General features: G+C 41.7%; 3 protein-coding genes across 9 annotated transcripts; all 3 read left to right on the plus strand.

Moving 5' to 3' along the window:
* The first annotated feature begins 706 nt into the window (after positions 1-706).
* pfdn5 (prefoldin 5) lies at positions 707-3,708 on the plus strand. Its single transcript, XM_061069731.1, has 6 exons — positions 707-806; positions 1,895-1,997; positions 2,304-2,335; positions 2,443-2,517; positions 2,640-2,745; positions 3,467-3,708. Exons 1-6 carry the CDS (start codon positions 741-743, stop codon positions 3,544-3,546), a joined length of 462 nt encoding a protein of 153 aa, XP_060925714.1. The 5' UTR covers positions 707-740; the 3' UTR covers positions 3,547-3,708.
* A 2,252-nt stretch (positions 3,709-5,960) lies between these two features.
* On the plus strand, positions 5,961-17,185 carry larp4ab (La ribonucleoprotein 4Ab). Of its 2 annotated transcripts, XM_061069452.1 has the most exons (15): positions 5,961-6,378; positions 8,058-8,196; positions 8,499-8,805; positions 9,094-9,230; positions 9,360-9,463; positions 9,741-9,851; positions 10,253-10,306; positions 11,084-11,293; positions 11,396-11,499; positions 12,501-12,710; positions 12,936-12,987; positions 13,181-13,345; positions 13,433-13,566; positions 13,787-13,961; positions 14,456-17,185. In XM_061069452.1, exons 1-15 carry the CDS (start codon positions 6,376-6,378, stop codon positions 14,855-14,857), a joined length of 2,307 nt encoding a protein of 768 aa, XP_060925435.1. In that variant the 5' UTR covers positions 5,961-6,375; the 3' UTR covers positions 14,858-17,185. The 2 variants fall into 2 exon arrangements, with proteins under 2 accessions (XP_060925435.1, XP_060925434.1); XM_061069451.1 differs by lacking the exon at positions 5,961-6,378 and having other exon boundaries at positions 8,052-8,196.
* A 1,207-nt stretch (positions 17,186-18,392) lies between these two features.
* atf7b (activating transcription factor 7b) lies at positions 18,393-27,574 on the plus strand. 6 transcript variants are annotated; one of them, XM_061069867.1, is made up of 12 exons: positions 18,393-18,471; positions 19,399-19,460; positions 20,436-20,532; positions 20,651-20,796; positions 20,926-21,051; positions 21,451-21,605; positions 21,750-21,846; positions 24,018-24,137; positions 24,307-24,423; positions 25,034-25,222; positions 25,348-25,453; positions 25,600-27,574. In XM_061069867.1, exons 2-12 carry the CDS (start codon positions 19,413-19,415, stop codon positions 25,833-25,835), a joined length of 1,437 nt encoding a protein of 478 aa, XP_060925850.1. In that variant the 5' UTR covers positions 18,393-18,471; positions 19,399-19,412; the 3' UTR covers positions 25,836-27,574. The 6 variants fall into 6 exon arrangements, with proteins under 6 accessions (XP_060925850.1, XP_060925853.1, XP_060925852.1 ...); XM_061069870.1 differs by having other exon boundaries at positions 20,651-20,784; XM_061069869.1 differs by having other exon boundaries at positions 18,404-18,475.

Raw genomic sequence — 27,574 nt, forward strand, 5'->3', positions numbered from 1 at the left:
CCTGACTACGGGTATTTACAGTAATAACTTGGGATAGGAAAGATGTGCTTAGTAAAATGTGTTCTTACACAACATGGACATCTCATTCGTACAATACAAATGTACTGTTGTTTTCTTTACTTGTGGGATAGTGTTCTCCTTAATTGTAAAAACTAAAGCTTTATCTCTAGCTCTTGAAGCATGTTGAGACCATGGAAGAAATGCAGGCACTTCAGATGTTAAAAGTATTTTTAACAATTTTTTCATCTGAGCTGCAGCATGACAAAACATGATCAGAGTCATAAAGATAATAGCTCTGGAAAAAGAAGTCATGGAACAGATGATCTTACTCTCACACATTATGAGATATCATGAAGAGACACTAAGAAAGACTCAAAGCACAAAGGAAACTACCTACCTTTAAGCTACTTTAGAACATCTCCATGGAGAATTAGTTCTGACAGAGGGATTACACCTAATATAATTGTTTCTGTTTAATGCAGTTAACCTGGCATTTATTTATAAATTAAGAATATTCAATGCATTGTTTTATAATTCAACAGTAAGCGACTTAGATTTGTGGCACCACAGTGTGTTTGTAATGCATTTGTCTTCCATGAGAGACCATCGGCTTTGTTTAGACTAGATGTACCGTCGCGTCATGTCCACCAGGGGACGACGTATCCCACTACCGGCGTCACTTCACCCGGAAACACTCCCACGAAAAGAAGAAGAGGGTCCTCTGGCAGTGCGTTTCCAACATGGCGGTGAACCTCACAGACCTCTCCCTGCCTCAGCTGGAGGGACTGAAGAACCAGCTGGACCAGGTAACAGAGCAGGTTCACTTCATATCCAGCCTGAGTGTGTTCGGACATATTGACCCGACGGGGGCGACACTCAGGTTGAAACCAGGCCGGGGGGGAAGCTAACTAGCATCACTAGCTAGCGGTTCAGACGATGCTTAAATACCCGGTGTGTTATGACGACGCGTGTTCCTCGTCGTTTTACGTAGAATATTCCAGCATGGAACGTTCTACGTAAAACGAGGAATATTCTCACGGTAAATCAATGCAAGTGAGTGAATGGCTACAGTCTTGTTAGCATGACCATGTCAACCGTATGGGGCTCAGAGCCGTTACCCCCCCCCCCATATCTACCGCAATGTCTTTATTTCCTCATGCAGGTTAGTTGACCGGTCACATAGATGATTGACACGATAACAAGATATTAATGTATATTTATGTCTTCATCAGTTTTATATGATACTGAACATATTTGTGTTTTAAACTTTGTCCAGACAAAACAATATTTTTTATATATTGATATCTTGGTTGTCACTGACAGTCAATATCCCTAGAAGAAAGTGTCGTCTCCATTAACATTGTGTAGTAATGCAATAGTTAATTTTCCCTGTGATTTGTGTGTTTATATTTTGAAAAACTGGAAGCAGATTGATTAAAAAGAGAAAACAATAATCCTTGACTGAAATAGTGACCCCTTCCTGACCTGGTATTAACATCCGTCCTGAATGATCCGATTAAAACTTGATTTGATCTCAGAGCTGGGAAATGAAGTCCGATCACAGGTGGTCCCAGGAGACACATTCAGAAAGGATTTCAGTGCGAGGAGTGAACAGGACAACTTACCGCTGTCCACGTGTGGTGGGATCTCTCGGGACACATGTCAATACCATGTCTGAACAGGGCCAATGAGGGTCTTGCAGCTAGAATTTGACTTGAGACTGGGCCACAAGATGGGGGACCAGTCAAAGCTGCTTCTGTACTTCCGCCACACATTCTTCTGACAAATTTGCAATTACTAAAATTACTTGGACCCAAATGAACCTGGCGTTTATGGGATTGTTTGGTGTGTCCTCTCTGACTGTGGTTGTTTTGTCAATTTTAATGTCTTGCAGGAAGTTGAGTTCTTGACGTCTTCAATAACTCAACTAAAAGTTGCCCAGACAAAGTTTGTTGAGGCAAAAGATAGTTTAAATGTGTTGAGCAAAAACAACAAAGGTGAGTGAAATACATTTTATTATTTTTTTAAAATCAAGTCTTAATCAATGTTACTGGAAATATTTATTCAAAAACATACATACCTCATCAGTGGTTCTTCAGTTCCTGTGATAAACCACGTTTCCCTTCTCTGTGCATCAGGAATAGTGAACTTTATCACGAAAGTTCAGCCTCCATATAATTAATACATCAAGTAAAACCAGCAGGATTTAGTGATGTGAAATTTGTGCTGATCTGCAGCTTTGAATCTTTAGCTGTTACAGATTAGTTGTTCACCTTTTCTGTTTTCTCTTTCTTCTCATGCAGGAAAAGAATTGCTGGTGCCTCTCACCAGTTCTGTATCCTTCATCACAATCTAGCATTTAACTGTTCTGCGAGATGTAATTCAAATGATGTCTCTTGAGATGTACAGTAGTTGCTTGTCCTTGACTTGGTTTCTTCTCAGATGTACGTCCCTGGAACATTAAATGATGTGGAACATGTCTTAGTGGATGTGGGGACAGGATATTATGTTGAAAAGGTAAAAATGTGCAGTTTTGAACACCACACAATGTATTCATGTATTTACAGTGTTCACATAATGTTGAGCTAGTAATTGTTATGTAAATGTATTCATATAACTGTATTTGTCTGTGTCTGTAGAATGTGGGAGACTCAAAGAAATTCTTCAAGCGCAAAATAGACTTCCTCACAAAGCAGATAGAAAAGGTTCAGCCAGCTCTTCAGGAAAAACATTCAATGAAACAAGGTAAGCCAAGCAACATCTTCAACAGATCATTTCTTCCTTATTGTTTTACCAAACATGGTCACAATTTCCTTTATATATAGACAAACATTTGTACTGCATTTCTCTTATATCTTTTACATATATATATGTCATAGACTGTATGTAAAGTTGTCCGACATAATGGCTCCCGAAAAGTAAAGCTGAAGCACCTCAATCGCCCCTGGTGGCTGGCTGCAGTATAGGTCATATACTGTGATAGCAGATGGGGCAAAGGCCAAACTAAAATTAAAAATCACATATCAAATAGTTTTATCTTAAAGATGTTTTTAGCAAATTTGGTTTTAATTAGTGACTTGATGATATAACCACTGGATGAAATGTCATGCTTGACTGTTCTATCCCCCAATCACTACTGCACACACTCTACAAATTGTGTAATTAGCCCAAGATGACAGCAACCATATCCAGGACATTTTGGCTTCATCTTTAAAAAGTGGAAGTGGAGGCATGTCGACTATATAGTCTGTATGCAAGCCCTAAGAAATGCTAAGCATTTCATTAATGTTATACAGGGGTGTATGTATGTAAAATTTCTAATTAAACGGATGAAAGTACCAATGTTGTACATTACTGCAGACCGCACATATCAAGTTAGGTTGTCGATCACAACCTTATCCTTTAGTTCAGGACAACAAACGCAACTATTTACTTAATTCATTGAGGGTTTGTTTTTGTCTTGCAGCTGTGATCGAAGTCATGAATGTGAAGATCCAGCAACTACAACAGAGCCAGCCGACGTCACAGGTGGTCACCAAGGCTTAACCCAATGAATCCACAATAAATAATGAATGATAAAACATCTTTTTGTATCTGTCTGAAGTAAGTGCACAAACCTGGTCACCAGTAAGTAGGTTGTTGTCACTGGTAAATTGGTCATGTACTTGGTCAGTTTTACATAAACAATAAAATTCATGAGACCATTAAGCAACAGTTTCACTTCTGAGTTTCATCATTGGTATCCAGTAGTGAGAGGTTTTTTAATTTTTATGTGACACAATCATTAAGGCCCTGCACACCCACATAGCTGTGGTCCACTAGTCTGATGGGAGAGTGTGGGTAAAACTTAGTTTGGGAATGTCGTGAGATGACCGCAACCCATAAAGTCGTGTGAAGAGGTTCGGTCAGCCTTGAATGAAATCACCTCTGTGGGATGGAGCACAGATGTGTGAGGCTTTAAATCATGAAGTAACGACATGACGGTGGAACAATACACAGTTGACCCTGTACTAATCAATCCCAGCACAAGTCATACTCGTCACAATGTTTCGATCAAGATACATAAACAACAGTTTCCGTGCAGGACAACACTAACCATTCATGAAGCCATTTCCTTGCATAAGGCTCACGATAAAACCCAAGACTTAATTCCACCCTATGACTCTGACTTTCTGCACACTAGGTCATGTTAAAATTGTTTTATGTACATTAAATTAAACTTGAGATCTCTTCAGAAGGACAACAAACATTTACACTTACACAACCACACATTCAGTGGGTTATTATAAACTTCTTTAAGTGCAGTTTGTTGTACATTATCCTCCCTGACCAGCTCTGCTCAAACTCCTAACACTGTCAACATTCATGGTTTTATTCCATTCCCTTAATTCTAATTTTCAATGCCATCCATGTTATAGTGTAACCAGTGTTTCATTTCAATTTACATGTCAGGAAATCCTAAAATCCCATTTGTCTCACATCACCTTTTAAAAAGCAATTGAACACAGAAAGCTAAAGTTACCCGTACTTGTTAATTGAAAATAATTTTGCCACACTTTCAAACTTTGCATTATCTCATGTCCTCTTCACTCACTGTATGAGTTATAAGTGATAACCAGAAGTGATGGAATGCAAGTTTAGCACATTAACCTAAGTACTGTGCAATTTAAATACAACTTTGAGAGCTCCTTACTTTATGTATTAGAGTTTTATGCTACATTGTACTTATACTCCACTTAACCCAGCTGGAAGTGTACCTTTTTTATTCATTTACTGTCAATTATTCGGATTACAGTTAATATAATTTATATATATATATATATATAGTTAATATAGAAATTTGGCTGATTTTACCCTCGTTTAATTTTACTTTTTGTTTTGAGGTTTGGATAATTGGTTAAACACAATAGGAAGTTGTCACTTTGATACAGATGACTGTTATTCTTACTATTTTATGAATTTATAGAATCTAACGAATAATCCGAAGATGAATCCAATATGAAAATGTTGATAAATTGCAATCTTAAGTGAAAATAATTGAAATGAGCTTCATCTAAACTTTCTACGATAGTGTTACGCATTAAATAATATCCACTGATTAAAATCTAGATCTTTTCTACATGGAAAATTTAATTTAATTTTACTGATCAATCTTGAACACTTTAAATGTAACCATAATATATATTGATTCTATTCAGTTTTTTAGGGCCGTGTGACGAAAAATCAATCTTTGAGTAAGTTTGTTTCTCCATCTTGTTTGGATGACACTCATCTCAATTTGAAGTTGATGTTTGAAGTAAGTCCTGGTACAAGTACCTCAAAGTAAAAATGTGGAATATGGCCAAAATGGCCACCAAATGCAAAATAGCAGGCTTCCTGTTGCGTTTTTCCAATGGTATTAAATTAATTAAATATAAAAAATTAAAAAAATGTAATTAAATGAATAACGGCATGGCCGTGGCGTGGCGTCAAAGTTTGATTTTTTAAATCGTTTAAAACTGTTATTGAACGTTGAAAGCAGCTTTTCAGGACAGCAAATTGAGTGAAAATTTATCTTGTTTTTACACTTATCTGTGACACTTTTATTTTTGTACCTGTGCTGTATTGTTGTTTGATCTTCAAATTGCTTTTAAATAGTTTTTTTTAACCTTTTGGCATTTGAGCTTTTTCCTATATTGTTTACCTTCAATTGTCAACAATTGTTTAATCTTTAAAGCACCTTGTAACCTTGTTTATTATCATCTTATCTTATCTTCAACATGTCCAATGACTGGGTTGTACTTTTAATGCAGTAAATTGACTGGTAATGGAAGTTCAGTAAAACATGAGGTGTGGATATAGATGATAGATTACAGATGATATCTCGGTGTGTTGAGTTGCACTCGGACTGCGCTGCGGCCGCTCAGAGGTCACCGCCAGCGGCTGCGACGCGGCGCGTTGACGGTGCAGTGGTTGGAGGCGGAGGCAGCTCAGCTCGTCTCAGCTCGTCGGGACGAACCGTGGAGGACAGAGGACGCAGCTGTCACACGCTGGACTAGCGGCACTACGGAGCTGATCTGCGGGATGAAGAACTGAGCAGCGGAGGGAACACACTTCACGAGAAGGAAACCAAATGGGAATGCTTGTCCCACCCACAGCATCACTACTGGTTCGAGTTAGAAGTGTTGGGAGTTGAAGTGTGCGCGGATCCACCCGGAGCACGCACGGCCGTGTGAGTTACCAGTGGCCGGGGAGACGTGAGTTCAACCGGGGAAGCGACGACGAAGAGCAGCGGGCCACTGTGAAACCATCTGCGGGGGAATACATCCAGCAGGGCGGGTAAACCCCTCGGAGCCGAAGGGGACACCGAGAGAAGCAGCCGAGCACCGGGGCAGCATGGTGAGTGCTGGGGCCTGGAGGTTAGCTAACATGCGGCAACCTGTTTGCGTCCTTCCTCCCTGGAACTAAACCGCCTCACTCCTTTCAGGTTTCATGGTGGTTTATTCACCTTCATGATGGCATTTAATTCCCCTCGGTTCAATTCATTCCATGTGCTGTTAATGGCGGGTCGCGGTCACCCTGTAGGGACACGTTAGTTAATGACTGCAGGGTAAAGTCAGGCCAGTTCTCGCCGGTCTGCTACAGTCAACTTAAGCTAGTTAGCTAACGGAGTGTGTTTGTTGTGGCTAGGCACCATATGGTGGGCAACGAGGGGACCACGCTGGCCTCCCTGTGCGGGGGGACACGAGGCACTCGGGAGGGGAACGTGGGACATGTTGTTCCTTAACAAGAAGTTTTTATTAATACACGTATTCTTTCATTTCGCTGCGGTGCTCATGCTGCATGTGATTTGTGTCCACCGCTAGCTAGCCGCTCCACTCGGCTGTTAAAGAGCTGCGTGGTAAAGGTCACGGCTCGATCCCTTGGTCAGGAGATCGATCCGAGAGGACCCGGTAGTCAATCAACCACACACGCCTTGTATCCATTCGCCGGATCGGCTCTATTTACTCGGATTCAACGCGGAACGAGTGCGTTTTGAACGTCGTCCCCGAGTAGCAAGGGGCTCGTCTGCGCCATGTGCTCGTTCTTCCTGATTCTCGAAGCCAATTCACTTTGAGGCCTCGGTGCCAGCGAACCACCACAGTACGCACGTACAGGTTACTACACGTTCCCAGTTATCTACTGGTCTCGATGGACGAGGGCGATCGAGGTTTTGCAACTGGTGACAGGCTGAAATGCATTGTGTAAGTCACGCTCCCAGTCGGACCAGCGCCATGTACGGTTACATGCATAGATATCAATGGTTCCATGTGCCCGTGGGAGGGGCGGAGTGCGGCTGAGGAGGAAGCCAATGAAGTGTGTGTGTCTGTGTGTGTGTGTTGTAAAACTGGATTACAGGATTTCGCATGTGAACTCGCCTCATTCATCGGATTGGCTGTGATACATCCGAGGAAGGAAGTCAGTTGTCAGGGTTGTGCAGGCGTATTAGTTATTTTTGCGTTATTATACGGATAAGCAGTATTTCAAAAGCATATCCTCAGCCTAAAACTGCGTTCAGAGGATATTTTACAGGACAGCAGTTTATTGAGCCGGGGAATTTGCCCTCATTTGTAATTCATGGTTAACTAGTGCTAATAACTCATTTTTTGACAGCTCTACACTTATCTGGGATCTGTTGTTGTACACAGTTGACACATTGACACAGTTGCTCCGATTGCTTCATACTACACTTAACCACACCTCTCAACTGCGTAGGCGTGATAATCCATATCTTAAAATCTGGATTATCATGTGTAATATCAACATTTTTCCACCTTCCACCAGTCTAATATACCAAGCTCCACTTTTAGAAGTAACAAAATAAAGTATTGACTTTTTTATACTGGCTGCTTTCAACCATTTACTGGACTCCGTTGTAAATTCTCCAGATTTTACCAAGAGGTTGTGTCTAATGGCTAATGAGTGATATAATGGTGGATATAATGTCCAAATAACTGTTTTGCTTCTCTATGCTATTTGTTCCTTTTAGAATACAGTGTAAAGTGTGAACCTCATACTATATTCTTATAATCATGCAGGTTACCAGTAAGGGAGCGGGTCTGAATCCCAATGCTAAAGTGTGGCAGGAGGTTCCTGCCCAGCAGAACGCCGTCCCAGAGGGGACAGAGGATTCATCTTGGCCGCAGACCAACCCTCCTCCTGCTGAGATGACCAATGGTAAGAGCACTTCTATGTTAAATTAATGTTTTTGAACTAAAGTTTATCCCCAGCTTCTGCTCCTCGCATGAATATAAATCAAAAGCCATACCTCTCCCAGTACAACACTTTGACATATAGAATTGGACAATATTTCTTAAACTAAAACATGGTATATGAGGGAATCATTGTAAGTCTATGTCTTCAGGGTTACGCAGAGAATACGAAGCATGACCAAGCTTGTTCAGAGTTGTGTCTGTTGTGGTCTACACATAACCGTTATTTCACAACTATTTTGTCATTGCCTGCATTCTCTATCTTAGGTTATGCAGACGTTCCTACCACAGAGGGTAAAGAATGTGACACTGAGTTTCCTGACAGCACTGGTGACTTTGCCCCTGTGGCCACCGAGGGCCCTGCAGCCACCGAGGGCCCTGCAGCCACCGAGGGCCCTGCAGCCACCGAGGGCCCTGCAGCCACAGACGGCACAAACCCCCCTGACTTTGGGTTTCTAGTTTTCGACCAACAGAGCGAACCAGCCATAGATGCTGACGTTTCTAAGGAACAACCAATGTCTGAAGAGTGCCTAAGGGAGGCTCTGAAGAAACAGCTGGAGTTCTGCTTTTCGAGGTGAGAATAGAATATATTATTATTAGTAAGGAAAGATCAATAATGAACCAAGTCCTTTTTATTTACTACAAATTGTAATTCTGATACTCGCTCATGTACTTTCTGAAGTAAGTCATGGATGATTAGAGTGGTTGATGATTGATTGAATAGGATCAGTTCCTGATTAATGATGGTGAGAGATTGGAGTGAAAATCCATATTTGGTGCTGTCCTGATTGTGAAGGTACAAAGCAAAGATATTTTGAATGATTTTTTTAAAGATCAATGTTTTTTTTTTGGGTGATTACAGGCAGAACCTCTCCAAGGACCTGTACCTTATATCTCAGATGGACAGTGATCAGTTTGTTCCCATCTGGACCATCGCTTGCATAGAGGACATCAAAGCTCTCACCACTGACATGGACCTCATTGTGGATGTACTGCGAGGTACGGTCATGTCCCTGCTGTTGTCCCTGTATCCATTTACACTTGTTGTTCACTGAGGTCCCCTACAGAATCCACATTACAATTTTTTTAGTTTGTGACCCTAATGTTTCAGTTGTGTTTTTGTTACAGCCTCTCCCATGGTGCAAGTTGACGAAAGTGGAGAGAAGGTTCGGCCGAACCACAGCCGCTGTATCATTATTCTGAGAGAGGTGCCAGAAACTACACCAGTTGAGGTAAAGACAACTCGCACTGCACAGTCCTCCACATCCACACTTCTCCCTGTACAGTACATCCTACAAACAAGGTTTACACTGTGTAGCTGCTCAGTTAGTAGTTAGTTGTACTCAGTGATTCACAGTACCTGCATCACTTTGATGTTAAAATTCTGGTTTGATTTGTTTGTGGCTGTGTTATGGTTCATTGACATCTCATCACTGAGCATGCATGGGGAGATGAGTTCAGTGGTGGAGCCAGAACAGTATAACATGTGTCTCTTTTCTCTCTTTGCAGGAGGTGGAGGCTCTTTTTAAGAGCGAAAACTGTCCAAAAGCGTTAAGTGTCGAGTTTGCACATAACAGCAATTGGTACATAACATTTCAGTCAGATATGGATGCACTACAGGTACGTATCCTCATTGATAACCACAATAATAACTGCATGACTAACTTGCTGGTCGAATCTAGAGTTAGAATACAGTTAATTCTTTGAAGTAGGTCTGTGTTTAATATAATTTGAGTATTAAAATCAGTACTTTTCGAATGCTGTAATTGCCAGGCTTTTATTGTTCACAATGACGGATGCAAATTATGCAGTGAACAACAGTAAATGATAAAACATAACTAATCACACTTCGAGACCTAACAACACATGTTGAAACATGGTGAATTATAATAAGAAGTTTATGACACTGTAAATGGTAATTAATGACGCATATTTAATAAGTGATGAATGGTGTCAGTGAAAACAGATCACCGCAGATTTTACAGTATTGTGTAATGTTGGGTTCTTTTTTTTGTCCCCAGGCTTTCAGATACCTCAGAGAGGAAGTGAAAATGTTCCAGGGAAAACCCATCATGGTGAGTAGTGTTATTGACTTTATTGAGTATAGTAAGCTCTTAGCTCGGGCTGGATCACTGCTTATCATTGGTTGTAATTTAGACACTAGTGTGGAGCCCGGTGAGCCTTGTGTTACGCAAGACTAGTTGTGTTGTCAGTTGTCGCGTCACTACTCTGTGTGCTAGGCTGTTTGGCTAAGCTGTGGCCTCAAGAGTGACCTTGGGATTTGTGTGTACAGGCTCTTGATAAGCAAGGAGCAAATCCAATGATCTCTGCTCCGTTGTTTGTCTGAACTGCAGCACACTGGTATCTCCAGATAGTTTGATTGCCCGTGTTATCCCAGTCTCGCATTTACCTTTGCATTTCACGTATCTTTTGCGGCTGGACTTTGACTTGACCTTTTGAGCCCTAATTTTTTTCGCTGATATAACAAATTAGCCTGTCAGATATAAATCATTCTGTTTTAACACCAGTGTTGATCAGTATCGCGCTTGGAAGGACCCATATGCACTGCGACTGGCTGGGAGGAAGGTTTAATCTGTAGTTCTCTATAATTCTACTGTATATCTGCTTCTGCTTCTACTCTTTATCTCTACTCTTCCTTGTCCTCCTTCACTCTCTCCCCCAACTCCCTCCCCTTCTCTCCCCTAGTCAGCGCAGTGTTTTATGACCTAATGACCTTGAGATTATGAGATCTGAGGGGACTAAAGGACAATATACACAGAGCTACATCACTTCTTGAGCCACAACAAACACACCTAACTCACTCCACTCCTCTCCTTTTCTGTCCCCCACAGGCCCGCATTAAGGCCATTAACACATTCTTTGGTAAGAATGGCTTCCGCAGTTTGGACAGTGTTTTCAGTCAGCCTGCCCAGCCCCAGGCCCAGTACAACTCCCCTGTCTACATGCCGCAGATGTACAGCCCTCAGCAGCAGTACCCTGTTTATCCTGTGGTGTCTCACTCCTGGAACCCTTCAGTCACGCCTTACTTTGAAACGCCACTGGTAAGAGTTTCAATCACAACGTGCTTTTCAAGATGAGATTCATTATTGACTAAAGTATGAGAGAGTTACATTGTGTAATTTGATTTCCTTTGTAACATCTAGGCACCTTTCCAAAATGGTGGATTCATGAATGGTTACAACAATCCTGGGAACTACAAAGGAAACTCGGGCTCCATCAAACCACATCGACCCATGAGCAGGAACCAGTAAGTGCAAGTCATGATGACATTACTCTCTCATTCACAGTAGTTCTGTCCCGTCTTAATTCACCTTTTTTCATTCTCTTATCACGTGTATGACAGGATGTGATTATTTTACTCACTTGTCAGGACTTGTCGGGGACATCACATTACTTCACGTGAATTTGAACTCTAGTCTTACTTAAATTTCCTTTGTAGCACACTACTGACGTTTAGGGGTGTGGTAATACTCATGTTTATTGCCTTACCTTTTAGCAGACTGCATCAAGTTTAACGTTAATGTTTAGCCCCTGATGGTTCAAATGTCTTTAACAAGACTAATACTGTCATAACTATGATTCCATTGAGATGATTTCCTTCTGGATTTGTTTTGGACCATGAGACAATAGGATATACATTTACTACAACTCAAATGGACCCACATTATGAAGTTATATGAGACATTTGTTACCTTAGCTTAATTATGTCCTTTGAGAGGGCGGCAAATCCCAGGCTCAATAAAAATACAGATGAAGTGGAATGACCTCGTAAAAGTTTTTCTTTTAGCTGTAGTGGTTGTTAAATCAATTCATAAACATTATATTAAGCCCTGGTTTTCAATTGGCAAACAGAAGTTGCAAGCTACTTTAGAATATAGGACAAGATGGTTAATTTCCCTTGTACGTTCGAAGGTCTTCTGCACAGATTAGGTTTGTTTGAATTTGGTCCATATATTTTGAAATGGGAAGCAAATTATTTAAACAAATAATAAAGACATACAGATCAAATATAGAAAAAGTATGTGCAGCCAAGCAAACCTGTGTCAGGCATTTATGGTCTAGAAATGTAAAAAACTACATTGTGATCAATCTACCATATCCTTTTTGCCTTTTATTTTAAACTGCTTTAACGTCAAAATGTGTTCACTCTTATTGTTAAAGTAATCGATTATATTTTGCTAAAATATCAATCTACTTTTTCATGGTAACGCTGGGTTTTAAGATTGTATGTCCTTTGTTTATGTCCAGAAACCACGTGAAGGGTCACCATAGGCCGGCTGACACTCATTCTCCTTCCTCCTTGACACTGGGGGCCCTGATGGATGGTCTGACTGGTCCCTTGAGTGTGCAGCCCTCACAGACACCAGAGCCAGTCTCTCTGCTGTCCTTCTCTTTTAAAGATATCTCTCTGCCAGCTAACATGTCCAGCGGAGATCTGAGTGGAAGTGGACGGGGCAGGTTAGTTAATTTATCCTGTTTGTTAACATTAAGAGATTATTTGCAGTGTGACCCACTAATGTGCAGTGAACTGGTGTGTACTCTATTAATATTCATATAAATAGTTAATTTGATCACCTTAAGTGTTGACATTATTAAGGAATGGTTTTGGCTTTCACAGTCAGCTCAATGGATATGCAAGACAAAAAGACAATAAATATGAAAACAGAACTGATGTGTTTTTAGGAGAGGTGGCTACAGAGGCATGAGGAGAAAAAGAGAAGATGAATATACCACGGTGAGCACTTTACCTTTTTCTGTAAAATATCGAGCAACTCTCTTCAAAACAATTGTCCTCACACATTTCTGTAGACCAGACAGGTCCTGAAGGCGTCTCAAAAAGTTGTCAGTGTAATGTTCTTTGGCAATTTTCACGTAGTGTACAAAATCCTTTCTTGTCTTAACCTTTAATCATTTTTTTTCTTCTGCAGCGTCCTATCCCTTTGATGGAGGCCAAGGTTCCACCTCCTCCAAAGTTTGACCTGGCAGATTCCAATTTCCCTCCTTTACCGGGGTCTGTGGTTAGTACGCGAGGAGAAACCACGCCAGAGATGCGCCTCTCTGATGTTGTACGTGGCATAAAGGTGACTAACAAGGTAAATCTCATCTTCTCTGATATCCCCTTTATTGGAGTTATTAAAAGTTGCATAAATGCTCATTATATTTTAATTTCTTTATCTCAGCCTGTGAGCCAGGAAGCTAATGAGAGCAGATGCACAGCTGTCTCAGAAGAGCCTGTGAGCTCACCTGAACCCGTGGTCCCAGCTGCAATACCTGATCCTGTGGCACTGCAGACCGAGGCACCATCCACCTCATGGTAAAGTTTTCTTCATGGTGTAGCAAGAACTAATAAACACTTGGACACAGCTCCCGCTCACTGTCCAACTTGCAATCAGAACACAGGTCTACTACTGAAACACTGCATATTACATTTCTGATTCCAAGTGGGACAGTGTGCAGGAGCTCTTCCAGAAGTTTTGATTGCAAGAACTAGCCAACTATCTGAAGAAAATAACACTTTATTTTTGTTGATTCAGTGACTCTCCAGTAAAGGAAGAGGATAAAGCTGAACTTCCCATTCCAGAGGAAGTGATCTCTTCATCCATGGAGGCTGTTTCTCCAGCTGAATCAGACGATGTCCCCCCCGACTGCAGCCAGTCACTTCCAACTGAAACACCATCTCCGTCTCCCTCAACCCCAACATCAGAGCTGGTGAGTCCGGCTTTCCTCCTCTTGAATACTGCATTAGTTTCCTGCTTACGTCCCTGTTTAGTCAGTCATATGAGGAAATTTATGACCTGCGTACACTGCTTTGTGTCATACAGAGTTATTCAAAAAACTTGTATAAAGTCCAATTGAATCTTATCTGACTCCTTTGTGGATAATGAATATTTACAGCTGATGTCAGCTTGAATTCACAACATTTTAAATTGATTCCAGTTGTGTCTTAACATTTACAATTTCTATAGAAATGTATTTGTTACAACTTAAGCCAATTCTCTGCCATTGATCCTTGTCAGTGTGTTATTGAAGGATTATTTGTTGTGGATATTTTAATATTTATGCTCATATGTGGTTCAAACGGAGACAGCCTGTATGTTTGTTAAACTTGTGACAAATTTCTTTATCCTTTTTAATGTTTATTTTGTTGTTTGATGTGTGGTTTATACTTCGGTTTTGAAATGTCTCTATTCTTCACTTACCAGGGGCTCAAAAAGCTCAGCTATGCAGAGGTGTGCCAGAAGATGGCCAAGCCAGGATCACAGATTCCCTCTCCCCCACCTCCTGCGTCTTCAGACAGCCAGCCCCTACAGGAGCTCAAGGCCAACAGGGGGGAAGAGCCTTGCCCCAACTACAGGCGCACAACAGACAAACCAGAGAAAAATGGAGAGAGCCGGCCACCTCGTCAGCCGTTGCGCTCCTTCAGAGGGGGAAATGGCCAAGCCAGAGTTGGAGGTGCAGCTGCAGGTGCAGGTGCAGGTGCAGGTGCAGGGCTTAAAGTCCGGGAGCATCAGAGAGGCGTGAACATTGCAAAACCATTTAATCCACAGCGGGGCGCCAGACGCAGCGGCAAGGAACAGAACATTCCCCCAAGCTCACCAAAATAACTCAAGGAACAGACATCTTTACAACATTTACTTAAACAAGAAATAAATATATATGTAAATATAGAATATATGTAAATAGACAGATTGATATATTTCGTTTGACAGACTTTGTCAAAGATTCTCTACATTGTTGCAGAAAAAACTGCAAGTAGATTTTCCATTCAGGAAAATGCATTTAGTCTGCTGACAGAATTGCAGACGAGGTGATGAAACATACTTTGCCTAAAGTAATATCACCATTAACTGGCAAAAGTGTGTGTGTGTGTGTGTGTTTGAACCTTCAAAAGGGGGATCTTGTATCTATATAATTATCGTGTTCTGACATGAAGCATTGTAAACATCCAAAATGACCGAAAGGCAAATGTGGCACATGTTTTTTTTAGTGGCCATTATTCGCATTTGCTTCGTCTTCGGATTTTATTTAGATTTGTATCAAGGATGTTTTTTGTTTTTTATGAAATGGAAGATAAATTCCGGGACAGAGTAATAGAAGCAGTGGAGTGTGATACCACAGAAGGTTTGAGTTTAGATGAGAAGCTGTGATTGGAGAAATTCTCTTGATTATGGAATCATGTTCTTCAACAGATGATGGTGAAATACTAAGTTACATAGATTCAAAACATTACATCATATGATGATTATTAATTATTGAATATTTTTCCAGTTATTGTCTTTGTGATGCAGATATTATAGCACTGCAAATAGCTGAAATAACAAATGTAGTGTAACAACTAAATTCTATTTAACTTTTGTGCAAATCAGTAGGTCTTATTTCAGTTGCTTAGTTTTATTAGAGTTAAGCTGGAGCAGTAATACATGTTTTATTTGATGGTGTCTGTTTCATGAGGCAGGATTACTGGCTTTTCAGCTACTTCAGTAGTTCACGGTGGTAACCTGCCGAGCAGAGAACCTGTTCCAGAAATGTTTAAGTCCAGACGATCACCCACTAATTACTGTAACATAGTATTTAGATTGTTCGGTATTTTCAGATTCTTCTCTAAAGTTTTCAGAGAAGGATGAGATGTGAAATAATTATTTGTAACCACCACCTGCATGTGACTTGCTAAAACATAATGATTTCTGAATAGAAATTGGATTAAAGTTGCTGTTTGATGGATGGTGCTGTGGCCAGTGTCTCCTCTTGGTTTTTGGGACACTGCCTGCATCATCATCACTTCATCATTTCAGCTGAATGTATATCTGTTGATATAGAAACCATGTTTGAGCTTGACCTTTAAAATGTCTTCTGTATTAGCTTTCTTGAGTGTGTGTGTATACAGGCTTATTTTCGTTGTTTATGTACTTATTTCCTGCTGCACAGGATGTCTTTACATTAAGTTTCTGTCCAGTTCTCATGTTTTTCTTTTCATGGTTATCAGTGTTTCTCTAATGTTCCTAATTGTTGTGTAGACTGATCTGAGGGGGGAAAAAGACTTGGTTATTGTCAACTGAGTTGAATGCTGAGGTGTACAGTCAGGGTTCATGGCAGAGCAACCTGTATCTGTAGTGGTGTGAACTGCAATGCACTATTGTTTGATCTCAAGGTTTTTAATCATAGCAGATGTAAGAAATGTTGTTCAGAAAGGCTGAACTTATGCTTCAATATGTTTTCATTTAATCTGAATAGCCTGTGGTGCTGCAAATTTAAATGAACAAAAAAAATGAGTGAAGGTAAAGAATTATACATGTTAGGGTTAGGGGAATTAAAAAAATGCCTTGAGATACGTGTTTTGATTCCTTTGCTTCTAGGAAACTTACTGTGGTGTTCAGTATTTTGTTTTTGTAATCAGTAGTTGTCTCCTGTGTACAGTATAGTGTAGTATGTTTGTATTGACAGTGTAAACCTGGGTGCAAGAAAGACAGATGGCTTCTGCTTCAAACTACACGGAACTGTTATCTCAAACCAAACCTCCAGTGCCTTAACAGTGTTTGATCTCAACAGCAGAAAGTTGTGAGATTGTTGAGCACATCCCTCCACTGATCGAGGCTGGTTAGCTGGTCGAACAAATCCAACACGGTCCGTTCACGACACTTGGGAGACGCGTAGATCCTCCCCGATGTAAATCTTAGGTTATGGTGGCTGCAGCGGATTTGAGCAGAGCTTAACATGTACAGTATGTGCATGCTTATATGTCCATTGTTAGGTGTGTATGATATAGATGATTTTGTTTGCTTGTCAATGCAATATTAGTCTTATATCACAGTCCTGCTTATAACTGTCTCAATCAAACACAGGATTTCAAGTTTCAGCCAAGTACACTGGTTTATCAAGTGAATATTTTATTACTGAGCCTGATATATGGAAATAAAGATTTATTTTTAAACAGCCCTGTCTTATGTGTTTGTGTGTGTTTTCACATGTTCAGACGTGGGATGTGTTGATCTTCTATTGGACTCTGACATTCCTGGCAGGACAGTGACAGGTGTGTGTGTACAGTACAGTTTCAGTTTCCTCCCGATTAACTGGAAATTATTTTTAACTGGGACACTAACTCAACTGCCTTTGTGTAGACAGGAAAAGAGTGGTAAAGAGCATATAAAGCATATTTTTTGGAAAAATTGTATTAACTAAGAAATTGTACACGTTTCATAGGGTAAACAACACAATACAAGAGAGCTGATAAATGGTACATTATAAATATACAATAAGGATGTGAATAAAGCAATGTTCTGTGCTTTCTCCATGTTCCGATTCAATGTTTTAGTTTAATCTTGTTTTTCACTTCTCGTCTAACATTTTTTATTTATCTATGTGTACTTCAATACTGGTAATGGTTTTGTATTTATATATCGCTTTTCTAGTCTTGATGACCACTCAAAGTGCTTTACAGTACAGTTTTACATTCACCCATTCACACACACATTCATACAGTGCATCTATTAGCAGCACTTCTGTTGTTCTATGAGAGCCAAATCAGGGTTCAGCAAACTTCGCCATGGAGATGGGAAAGACTGGGGATCGAACTACCGACCTTAAGGTTGGAGGACGACGGCTCTACCCCTCAGCCACAGCCTCCCATGCTGTGTATTCAATTGTTTAAATTGTTTAACTTCCTATTGTTTGCCTTTAATTTGTCCATCTTTAACTTGCAAAGCACCTTGTACCTGTGTTTTGAAAGGCGTTATTTGTTCGTTATTGTCAAAAAAAGAAAAAAAGAACATCTATTAAATACCTATTTTATTTTATTTTATTTTATCTTGTGCTTCTGTTTTTTTATTCTTTCTACCTCAATATTTTTTATTTTACTCTATTGTATTGTATTTTATTGTATTCAAATGTACCGGCTGCTATGACAACTTAATTTCCCTTCAGGGATGAATAAAGTACTCTATCTATCTATCTAAAAGAAATATACTCATATGAAAAATAATGAAAATCTTAACTGAATAAATAAGAGTTAATTGGACTTCAGGGGGCTTCCATATGTAAAGTAGGGGCACATTAATACGACCACAGATGAATACGACCCCCTGTCTTACGCAACACCGTGGCTTGGTGCAGTTCTCGCGATGTTTGGCGGGCGGAGAGTCAGAGTGTCAACAACGGGCAGCAGCAGCAGCAGCAGCACCGCGGCGCTGTCCGGAGCAGGGCGGAGGGAGAGGCCGATTCCACGGTGGGTGAGTCCGGACACTGCTCGCTTGTTCTAACCTCAAATGTGATTTTTCGTGACCGACACAGATTCTGTACTCGTGTCACTTGTGCTATTTTCTGCGCGACCAGTTCACGGGCGTAGCTTTCTTTAGCATTTAGCGTGCTAACGTGTAGCTGCTAACTCGGTGTGTGAACTGGAGCTAACGAAGCTTGGGTTAGCATTAGCTTAGCTAGCGGTGTTGTGCTGGCAGCTACACAAGGAAGAAAAAACTCGCTTTGCTGGGCGTGTTCGACCGTGTGTTGTGTGACATAAGTGAGCCCGAAACCAGCCTCTGCGCCCGGGAGGATGACACGGCTGTCAGGTGTCGGGTCAGGGTGCTGTGGCTAGCAGCAGGGTTCTGCTAGCCTGAGGCCCGTTTCCCATGAAGTCCAATATGTATTTACCATACGATAGCCCTATGGTAACCTATCCTTTAGTCCCGTCACCCAGCCCACCTCGCTAGCTGCACAGCTGGGTGACCTCGGCAGTGATCGCGGGCTAACGCCTCCGACTCGAGGACAGTGTAGGGCAGCTTGGGTGCTAGCTTGCTCTGGCTCTGCTGCTTCATGGCTGATCGCTGGTCCACGGTTCTCCTCGACCGACCGAGTCCGCAGCCAACGCACCGACCAGGCCGGAGGTGGTCGGCCTGCTTGTCGCTTCTGTGTTTACGTGAGAGCTCGGGCTGTCCATGGCGCTACCAGAGACCGTGGTTCTCAACAGGTGCACGTCTCATGTGGCCAACCACTTTCTGTTTGGTCAACGCTGTCAATGGCTGGAAGCTGGTTTAAACTTGCCCTATTGCAACGTTCAGGAGCATGTATTTATTGCTGATAATATAATGTGTCTTAGTAAGATCAGATCTCTGCTTCCATTGGAGTTAACAGTTTGCTCTTTGCTCCTCTTTTACAGATCACTCGTCTGAAATGGGGGACGACAGGCCTTTTGTGTGCTCTGCCCCTGGATGTGGGCAGGTACGATTTTGTTCAGTATTTATATTCATATACATGTCTCCATATCACTATTTTTTACTTCTCTGATTATCAAGCTCTGAAATCGAATACCCTCTTCAGACCTGTTATTTACACCCACCCAGAGTGATCGGATTACAAGTGGTCTGTGCCAAGTACATGTCTGAATGCAATCAGATGTGTCCCGAGATCCGATCACTCAAATCACATTCAAAGTTGGTCTTGGCCATGTTCTTTTCTCTATGTAAATGCAAGGCGCCCAGGGCCACATATGAAGGATCACAGACTCAGCCGACGTTCTATTACCCTGTACTGTGACATTATGTTGTATTGGTTTGCAGCCACCTGACTTCTTAAATTGGTCAAATCTTTCCTCATAGTTTTGCCTTCATTCATTCAGTTCCTCCTGCTCGTTAGCTTTCTCTCTCTACCTCTTGCTCTTGCTCGCACTGACACACACTTACACACATACAGACACACACAAACATTGGAGTTAGACCGGGTCAAAACGTCATCATTCGATCATCGCAAACACCACTGACAGCTGTGATCTGCATATAGCGTAGGGAAGTGTTTCCCGTGAGATCCAATCACAAGTGGTCGCAGGAAACACATTCAGGACGTAATTGAATGCCAGGTGTCAACCAACGATCATCACGCTGACCACTTCTCTCAAGATGAATGTTAATTTCAGGTCTGAACATGGTTTAATATAAATCCTTGCCTCTTTGTTATTACATAGACTCACTACAATTTATTCAAGGTGGTGCACAAATGGCAGAGTAATCCATAAAAATGAGTAAGCACATGCAAGACTGTTTTTACAGTGTCTGACATCACTGTGGACCTTCTGCACTTAAAGCAGGAGCTAATCTTAATCTCAAATCAGATTTATGAGCAGCACAGTGGCCAGAGTAATGATGCTGTTTGGTGGTTATATTACTATACTTTTCTTATCTGCTGTGTTATTGTTTGCAGGGTTTCACCAATGAAGACCACCTGTCAGTCCACAAACACAAGCATGAAATGACATTAAAATTTGGTCCTGCCAGAACAGACTCTGTTATCATTGCAGGTAATGACATTACTATTTACATTACTTTTTTTACATCTATATTGATATTGAAATCTGTTGTCTGTTGTGTAAGAAGCATTTATGTTATCTGACATACTATTTTTTTTTTCAAATGCAGACCAGACCCCCACACCCACACGTTTCCTGAAAAACTGTGAGGAGGTGGGGTTGTTCAGTGAACTCGCCAATTCCTTTGAACAGGAGTTTAGCAAAGCACATGATGATGACCAGAGGGCAAAGCACCTGGTTAGAGTAAGGAAGATTGTATGTTGAAAGGAACTTCACACTCTTGCTTTACTCAATTCATTCATTCAGATTAATTTATTTATGAAGGATTTAATGATTTCAGATGACTTGACATCGATCTTCTTTTGTCTGCTTTTTTCCTCCAAGTCTGCACCTTTACAAACACCATGTCCAGCAAAAGATGAGGACGAGGGTCCTTTGGAAGTTGACTCTTCACCTCCTGGAAGTCCAGACTCCTCCTCCAGCATGTCGGATGACAGCAGAGACGCGAAGGTGAGAGGACAGATGCAAAGTATTGCTAGAGACTTCTTTTATGTGGACTGCACATTGGATTACAGACGGGCTGCAACTATCGATTATCCAACGAATATTTATTCGATAAATCGATTACTCGAATGATTATTTTGTATTACTAGATTAATATAATAATGGATTTATCAAAATCAAAATTGGTAAAACTTGTCATTTATTTTTATTTAATAATCTTCTCCTAAATACAAACACATCTTACAACAAACAAAGTGTGCACTGCAAGGCATTATTCCACAACAAAAAATAGCCCAGTCTCAACTGATAATAAGTTAATTTCATTAATGATTATATCTGTTTTCCTGAAGACAAAATATACTTCCATTTAATTGTCAACATAAAAAGTGTGTGATGTTTCAACAGGAGATTCCCCCCAAGCCCAGCTCTGCCCCTACTCCAACCATTGTGCGTCCAGGTTCTCTTCCACTTCGCATGAGTAATGAACCACTACACCCTTCAACTCTGCCATCCCCAACATCCGTCATCACGCCAACTCCACCCTCCAACCGACAGCTCAGGTAAACTGCTGTGTGTGTTTTTCTTCGGGGTATTTGCAGCACATCCTAATCCCTCTTGAAAGATATAAATGCACCTTTTCCTCAATCGTAAGTCTGCACCGATTGGAGGAACAGCCGTTTACAGGTATCTGATTTTGTCAACAGCTCCCCAACAAGTTCTTATCCGCTGGTGAGGCACTTCCCTAATGGGCAGACGGTCCCTCTCCTGCCCAGTCCTTCGCAGATGACCTCAGTTATATCTGTAAGTCATTTTCAAAACACTCAGAAGTATAACACATTATATTTAGCAGTCTTTTTTTATAAACTGCTCAAAAAATAAAGGGAGCACTTAAATACCACATATAATTCCAATGGAAAAAAATATTAATGTGGAAAATCATAACTGATATACGTTTAATTCACTGACAACAAAACAACGTAAGAATGCTGAAAGGAAATCTTAATCTGTAACACCTTGAGGGCTGGGTTCAAAATCACACTGAAATAAAAGTGAAAATTTGATCCATGATGAACCCAGGACCCACTTTAACCGTGTAAGATCTGACAATGGGTCTAAGGATTTCATTCCGGTACCTAGCAGCAGTCAGGGTACCGTTGACTATGATATGAAGGCTTGTGCGGCCCTCCAAGGATATGCCTCCCCTGACCATCACTGACCCACCGCTAAACTGGTCAAGCTGGCATAACGTTTGCCACGGCGCCACTCGTGTCTATCAAAAGTGCTCAGTGAGAACCTGCTCTCATCTGCGAACCTGCCAATTCCAGTGTTCTCTGGTGATGCCAATCAATCTGCTTGGTGCTGGGCTTTGAGCCCAGGTCTCACAACGTCGAGCTCTCATGCGACCCTCATGGAGTCTGTTTCTGATAGTTTGGTCAGAAACATGCACAGCAGTAGCACTCTGAAGGTCTTTTTGTTGTGCCCTGACAGTGCTCCTCTTGTTCCTCATCGCACAACTGAGCAGATACTGGTCCTGCTGCTTGGTTGTTGCCCTTTTACAGCCCTGTTCAGGGCTCCTCCTGTAATGGCCCCTCTCCTGGTATCTCCTCCAGCATCTTGAGACTGTGCTGGGACACATAGAAAACCTTCTTATGATGGCACACATAGATGTGCCATCCTGCAGGAGCTAGACTACCTGTGAAAGGCCCTACCCCTAGATATGAAGTGCCCTTCGCTGGGCGTGTCCACCTCCAAACAGAGCCACAAGGGGTAGAACTAGAAAATCTTCCCCTTAGGAACCTGGCACCACTCGCTACGTCATCAGTGGCCAAACACCGTTATAACAATGACAAACGATATCAACTAACGCCACTAACAACCGTAATCAACCAACATTATAATAGTGACACATCTGACCACATTGCAGCAGAGACCAGACAGATTGATCTGTTGATCATTACACAGTCAGTGTGTTTACATTGACTACTTCAATGTTACATTAGTCCTCTCCATAGAAACTTCTGCCCCGCACTGGAAACATTGTAGCATGAGCAGGGAGGTTTGCAAAATGTTAAGCTGTTCAATTTTTCAAACTTCATTTAAGGTACACAGGAATAACAAACGATACCCTAAGGTTGAAAGGTGTTTGAAGAAACACAGGTAGCAGCATGAATCTCTGCAGGTCTGACTGACATCTCTCAGTGGATGTATGCACATCACCTGAAAATGAACCTTGACAAGACTGAACTACTTTTCCTTCCAGGGAAAGACTCTCCAACCCACGACCTGACCATTACCTTTGACAACTCTGTGTTATCCCCCAATCAGACTGCTAGGAACCTGGGTGTGACACTCAACAGTCAACTCTCCCTTACTGCCAACATTACTGTAACAACACGTTCCTGTAGATTCATGCTGCACAACATCTGGAGAATACGCCCCCTTCTCACTCAGAAGGCGGAGCAGGTTCTGGTCCAGGCCCTGGTCATCTCACGCCTAGACTATTGTAGCTCCCTCCTGGCAGGGCTACCTGCTAGTGCCATCCGACCTCTGCAGCTCATCCAGAATGCAGCAGCTCGACTGGTCTTTAACCTAAATCCACTCACACTACTCCGCTCCTCCGCTCCCTTCACTGGTTAACATTAGTACTTGTGTACCGTGCTGCGAACGGATCGGGTCAAGTCTACATCCAGGACATGGTCAAACGATACACCCAAGCCCTTTCACTCTGCTCTGCATCTACCAATCGGCTTGTTGCTCTCTCACTGCGAGCTAAACGTTCAACAAAGTAATAATAATACTACCCCTTCAAGAGCATGCACAAAAGTATGGGTATGGGCCATGGTGTAGGGGCTAAGGGGTGAATCGGGACAGGCCCTAAGTGATCTCTTAATCTTTTTGAGCAATATTCTTGATCCATATCTCTTCTGATTCTTACTCTTTTTCTCTGCATGACCATTCGATGGAATGTGAAGCTTGCGAGGCCAGTGAACTCAGTGCCTAACATCCCTGGGATCCCAGGACCTCCAGTTGGTGGAGGAAGCAGTGGCTCGTCCTCGCCCTCTGGGTACAGTCTGCATTCTGAGTCCAATATGGTGAGAGATGATCAGTCATATTGGCATCATTATAGGGGCCAAACTATTTGTATCATGTGTATATTAACAATGTAATATTTAATAGTTGCAGACGCCTAACTTTAACAGCTTTTTGTGAGCTCAACAGTCAGTGTTTTTGTAGCGACTGAAGACAGTTCTTACTCATCAGGGCCAGGATGCACAAGATGATTGTGGCTCAGGATCCTTCCCTGCTTACCCACAGCGGCAGGAACAGAGCCAGCAGCCGGGCCAAAACTCTGATGCACCGTCACCTGCTCAACCACAGGTATTACACAGGTCATATGAACTTACATACAACACAACCTAGCACCTTTCCCTCCCTTTATTATGAACACCTTATCTCTGACATATTTTAAAGGAATCCCTTCAAATTTGGTCCAAACTTGTACTTGAGGATCATATGATTATTTTTGTGGGGTTGTCAAAGTAGCTGTGGCCTCACAAAACATCTCTTTGGCTTCTTGAATGTGATATCACAAACTTTCTCCAAATTTTCTTTAAACTTCAACTGAATAAAACAAAACAAGCTCATATGTGCACTTCAGAAAGGAAAACATGAGCATCACATTCAATGTTTGTTTTGAATGCTTTCGTTTGACACTATAATACTGACAATGTGATGTATATGGACTTTTTACAGGACTCATTAAATATGGTCTCCACATAGCATCACACTTGGTTCTGCAATAAGCATTCATGCACTTATTCCAAAACATCTTGTGTTATTCTGAGTGACTTGAAAATTATCAAGTCACAGCATGTTTGTGCCTTTAAGGAAAAACTTCCTCCTTGTGATAAAGTCTTTCTGTCAATCACCATACCACATTTCCCATGCCACATAATCTAGATGTGATGTGAAATTATGTTTCGCCCAGGTGTCCCCTGCTCAGCCCACGGGCGGGCGGCGACGACGAGCCTCGGAGATGGATCCTGATGAGAGGAGGCAGCGTTTTCTGGAGAGAAACCGGGCGGCGGCCTCCCGCTGCCGGCAGAAACGAAAGCTGTGGGTTAACTCTCTTGAGAGGAAGGCAGACGATCTCGTCAGTAATAATGTCTCCCTGACGGTGCGGCTTCTCCAGGGTTTATCCCAAATATTTAAACATGCTTACAGATTAGTTTACCTGATAATGTGACGGGTAGGGGCATGTTGGGAATGATGTGTATGCTGTGTGTTTTGTGTTGCATTCAGACTGAAGTATCCCTCCTGAGGAATGAGGTGGCACAGCTGAAGCAGCTCCTCCTGGCCCATAAAGATTGCCCTGTCACAGCTATGCAGAAGAAGGCCGCTTTCTTAGGTAACCACCGAGGGTCACAAACCGACGAGCTTCCAGCACAATGTTCCTTCTTTTGTTAGGATCCATAAATCACCTCATCCATCTAATGTGTTCTTTTTACTCGCTCACCTCTCCTTAAGGGTGAATGTTTCTTTCTCTGTCTCTAGCTGCAGGAGGAGATGAATCCTCCAGGGACACTTCGACTGAGCCCATCGGCTCCCCGGCGGCAGTTATCCAACGCGGGCCGTCACCGCCTGCCTCTGCCTCCAGCCCAGGGGCCACCATCAACGGGCTGAGTGTCCGCGCTGCAGAGGCCGTGGCTATGTCAGTCTTGGCTGGCATGGGATCCGGCCAGCCGGGAGGGGTCGTCATGGCGACGCAGTCCCAGGCAACTTCAAGATGATGTGCTGACACAGGTAGCCAGTATGAACTCGAGTGGCATTAGGAGGCCGAACTGGTGCAAAGTGTTTGAAAAGAGGGATCTAGCCTCCTCTCTCACCCCCAGACTAAGTAACTCCGCTCGCCCCTCACAGCCAATGATAATCACACAAAGACACTGCACAGCGGCTCCATCAGCCCTCCACCCCGGCAGGCTCCCTGTTCAGAGAGTCTCTCTGTGTACATACATACGAATAACACGTCAGAAACTCACATTGCGGGGGTTTGGGGGAATTTCTCATTCAGTTACGACAGTTGGAAAATGTTTTAGATCAGGATGAAAATTATGAATGAAAAAAATCTGTATGTGAAAATCATGTGTTTTATTTTTGTTTCACATTAAATATGCAGCTTTAGTCTAATTCTGTCCCACACGCTGGCTGTGATGAGGTTGGTTGCTTTCCAGGCTGACAGTTTTACTCTGTGATATCTTGTATTTTTTTATGTAAGGAAAGACTTTTTCATGCCTGTTGCTGGGTGTTCCACGTAACGTGTGGCTGATGCAGTGAAAGTACCGTGAGAGATGGGCTGGCTGACTGCAGTAACGGCAGCCTGGGAACTGTTTCTAATGCTCTTCTTTTGTTTACTTCTCACCCTGACTGTTAGTTTTCTGTCTACGTTTCCCCTTTGAGTTCATTGTCCTTTTTAAATACACAATGGTTTAGTCAGCCAAGTGCGTAACAATCCAAATTATAGACTTGTTCACCGCTTCCTTGTAAATGTCTGCCTGACTGTTGTAGCACTAGTTTTTAAGCCATTTGGAATGGGTCCCATTTCATTAATTGTGTATGTATCAAACTCTATTGGTTGCATGAATTATTCATGGCTGATGAACACCACTGTTTGTTTGTGCCTCATCGTACTATCACTGGTTATTGAGCTGCTTTTACTTCTGTTGTATAGCATCAAATTATTGATGCTAAGATTGTCCTTGTGTAAGAATTCCATCCTCAGTCATTGAAATGGTTAGCTTTAGAAGGCCCTTAAAGGATAATCAAACCTAGTGCATTTTAAATCATTTACCATACCATTTCAGTTTGAGGAAAGAGGTAGTGCAATATATTTTTCTATTAAATATCAATGTTCTCGCATTTAGCTGACGCATGTAGCCCAGCCACCGAGAGGGGTTTGGTCTATTTTAATTGAAAGCTTAAGTTACTAGGTGAGCGGTAAAAATGTGAAGATGAGTAATCTTGAATGAATGAGTTCGGTGATGAATGCACATCTGTAGGGAAATACAGATGGCCTCGACCTGGTTGCTTTCCAACATTTGAAAAACTGTCTTATATCATGAAGTAGACTTCATACATGAGCAAGGTGCATCTTTTTAAATTTAAGTTTTGACATGTAGATTGTTTTGTACCACATTGTACTTCCAAGACTATCACATTGTGTTTTCCCCTTTGTCACTGTGTTTTTTTTTTACGTCATTGTCTCAATATGTTATTTTCTTTTCATTGGGCATGTTAGGCTTTATACCATCATGTGATTTTATGTTCCTTTATTTGTTGAAGAGCATAAGTGTGTTTTATTTGTTCAACAGAGTGAATCACATGGAAAAAAAAAACTTCTTTAAGATATCCGTTTGGAGGGTGTTTGTCAAATACTCAGGCCTCAAGGTGGGAAAAATTACATGTGTATAGTCTCAACTAATGAATAAGTTGTCTAGGGCAAATACAATAAATTTATGAAAAAGAAAACGTC

This window comes from Limanda limanda, chromosome 4 (assembly GCF_963576545.1).
Source record: "Limanda limanda chromosome 4, fLimLim1.1, whole genome shotgun sequence".
NCBI classification, from domain to species: domain Eukaryota; kingdom Metazoa; phylum Chordata; class Actinopteri; order Pleuronectiformes; family Pleuronectidae; genus Limanda; species Limanda limanda.

Bases quoted from the DNA above. Each gene is read 5' to 3' on its own strand.
- pfdn5 (XM_061069731.1), top strand. From the start codon at position 741: ATGGCGGTGAACCTCACAGACCTCTCCCTGCCTCAGCTGGAGGGACTG. The intron at 2,336-2,442 runs GTATCCTTCATC...GTTTCTTCTCAG, and splicing joins TGGTGCCTCTCACCAGTTCT to ATGTACGTCCCTGGAACATT. The intron at 2,518-2,639 runs GTAAAAATGTGC...CTGTGTCTGTAG, and splicing joins CAGGATATTATGTTGAAAAG to AATGTGGGAGACTCAAAGAA.
- larp4ab (XM_061069451.1), top strand. From the start codon at position 8,052: ATGCAGGTTACCAGTAAGGGAGCGGGTCTGAATCCCAATGCTAAAGTG. The intron at 9,852-10,252 runs GTACGTATCCTC...TTTTGTCCCCAG, and splicing joins CAGATATGGATGCACTACAG to GCTTTCAGATACCTCAGAGA. The intron at 12,988-13,180 runs GTGAGCACTTTA...TTTCTTCTGCAG, and splicing joins GAGAAGATGAATATACCACG to CGTCCTATCCCTTTGATGGA.
- atf7b (XM_061069867.1), top strand. From the start codon at position 19,413: ATGGGGGACGACAGGCCTTTTGTGTGCTCTGCCCCTGGATGTGGGCAG. The intron at 20,533-20,650 runs GTAATGACATTA...TTTCAAATGCAG, and splicing joins AGACTCTGTTATCATTGCAG to ACCAGACCCCCACACCCACA. The intron at 25,454-25,599 runs GTAACCACCGAG...CTCTGTCTCTAG, and splicing joins GAAGAAGGCCGCTTTCTTAG to CTGCAGGAGGAGATGAATCC.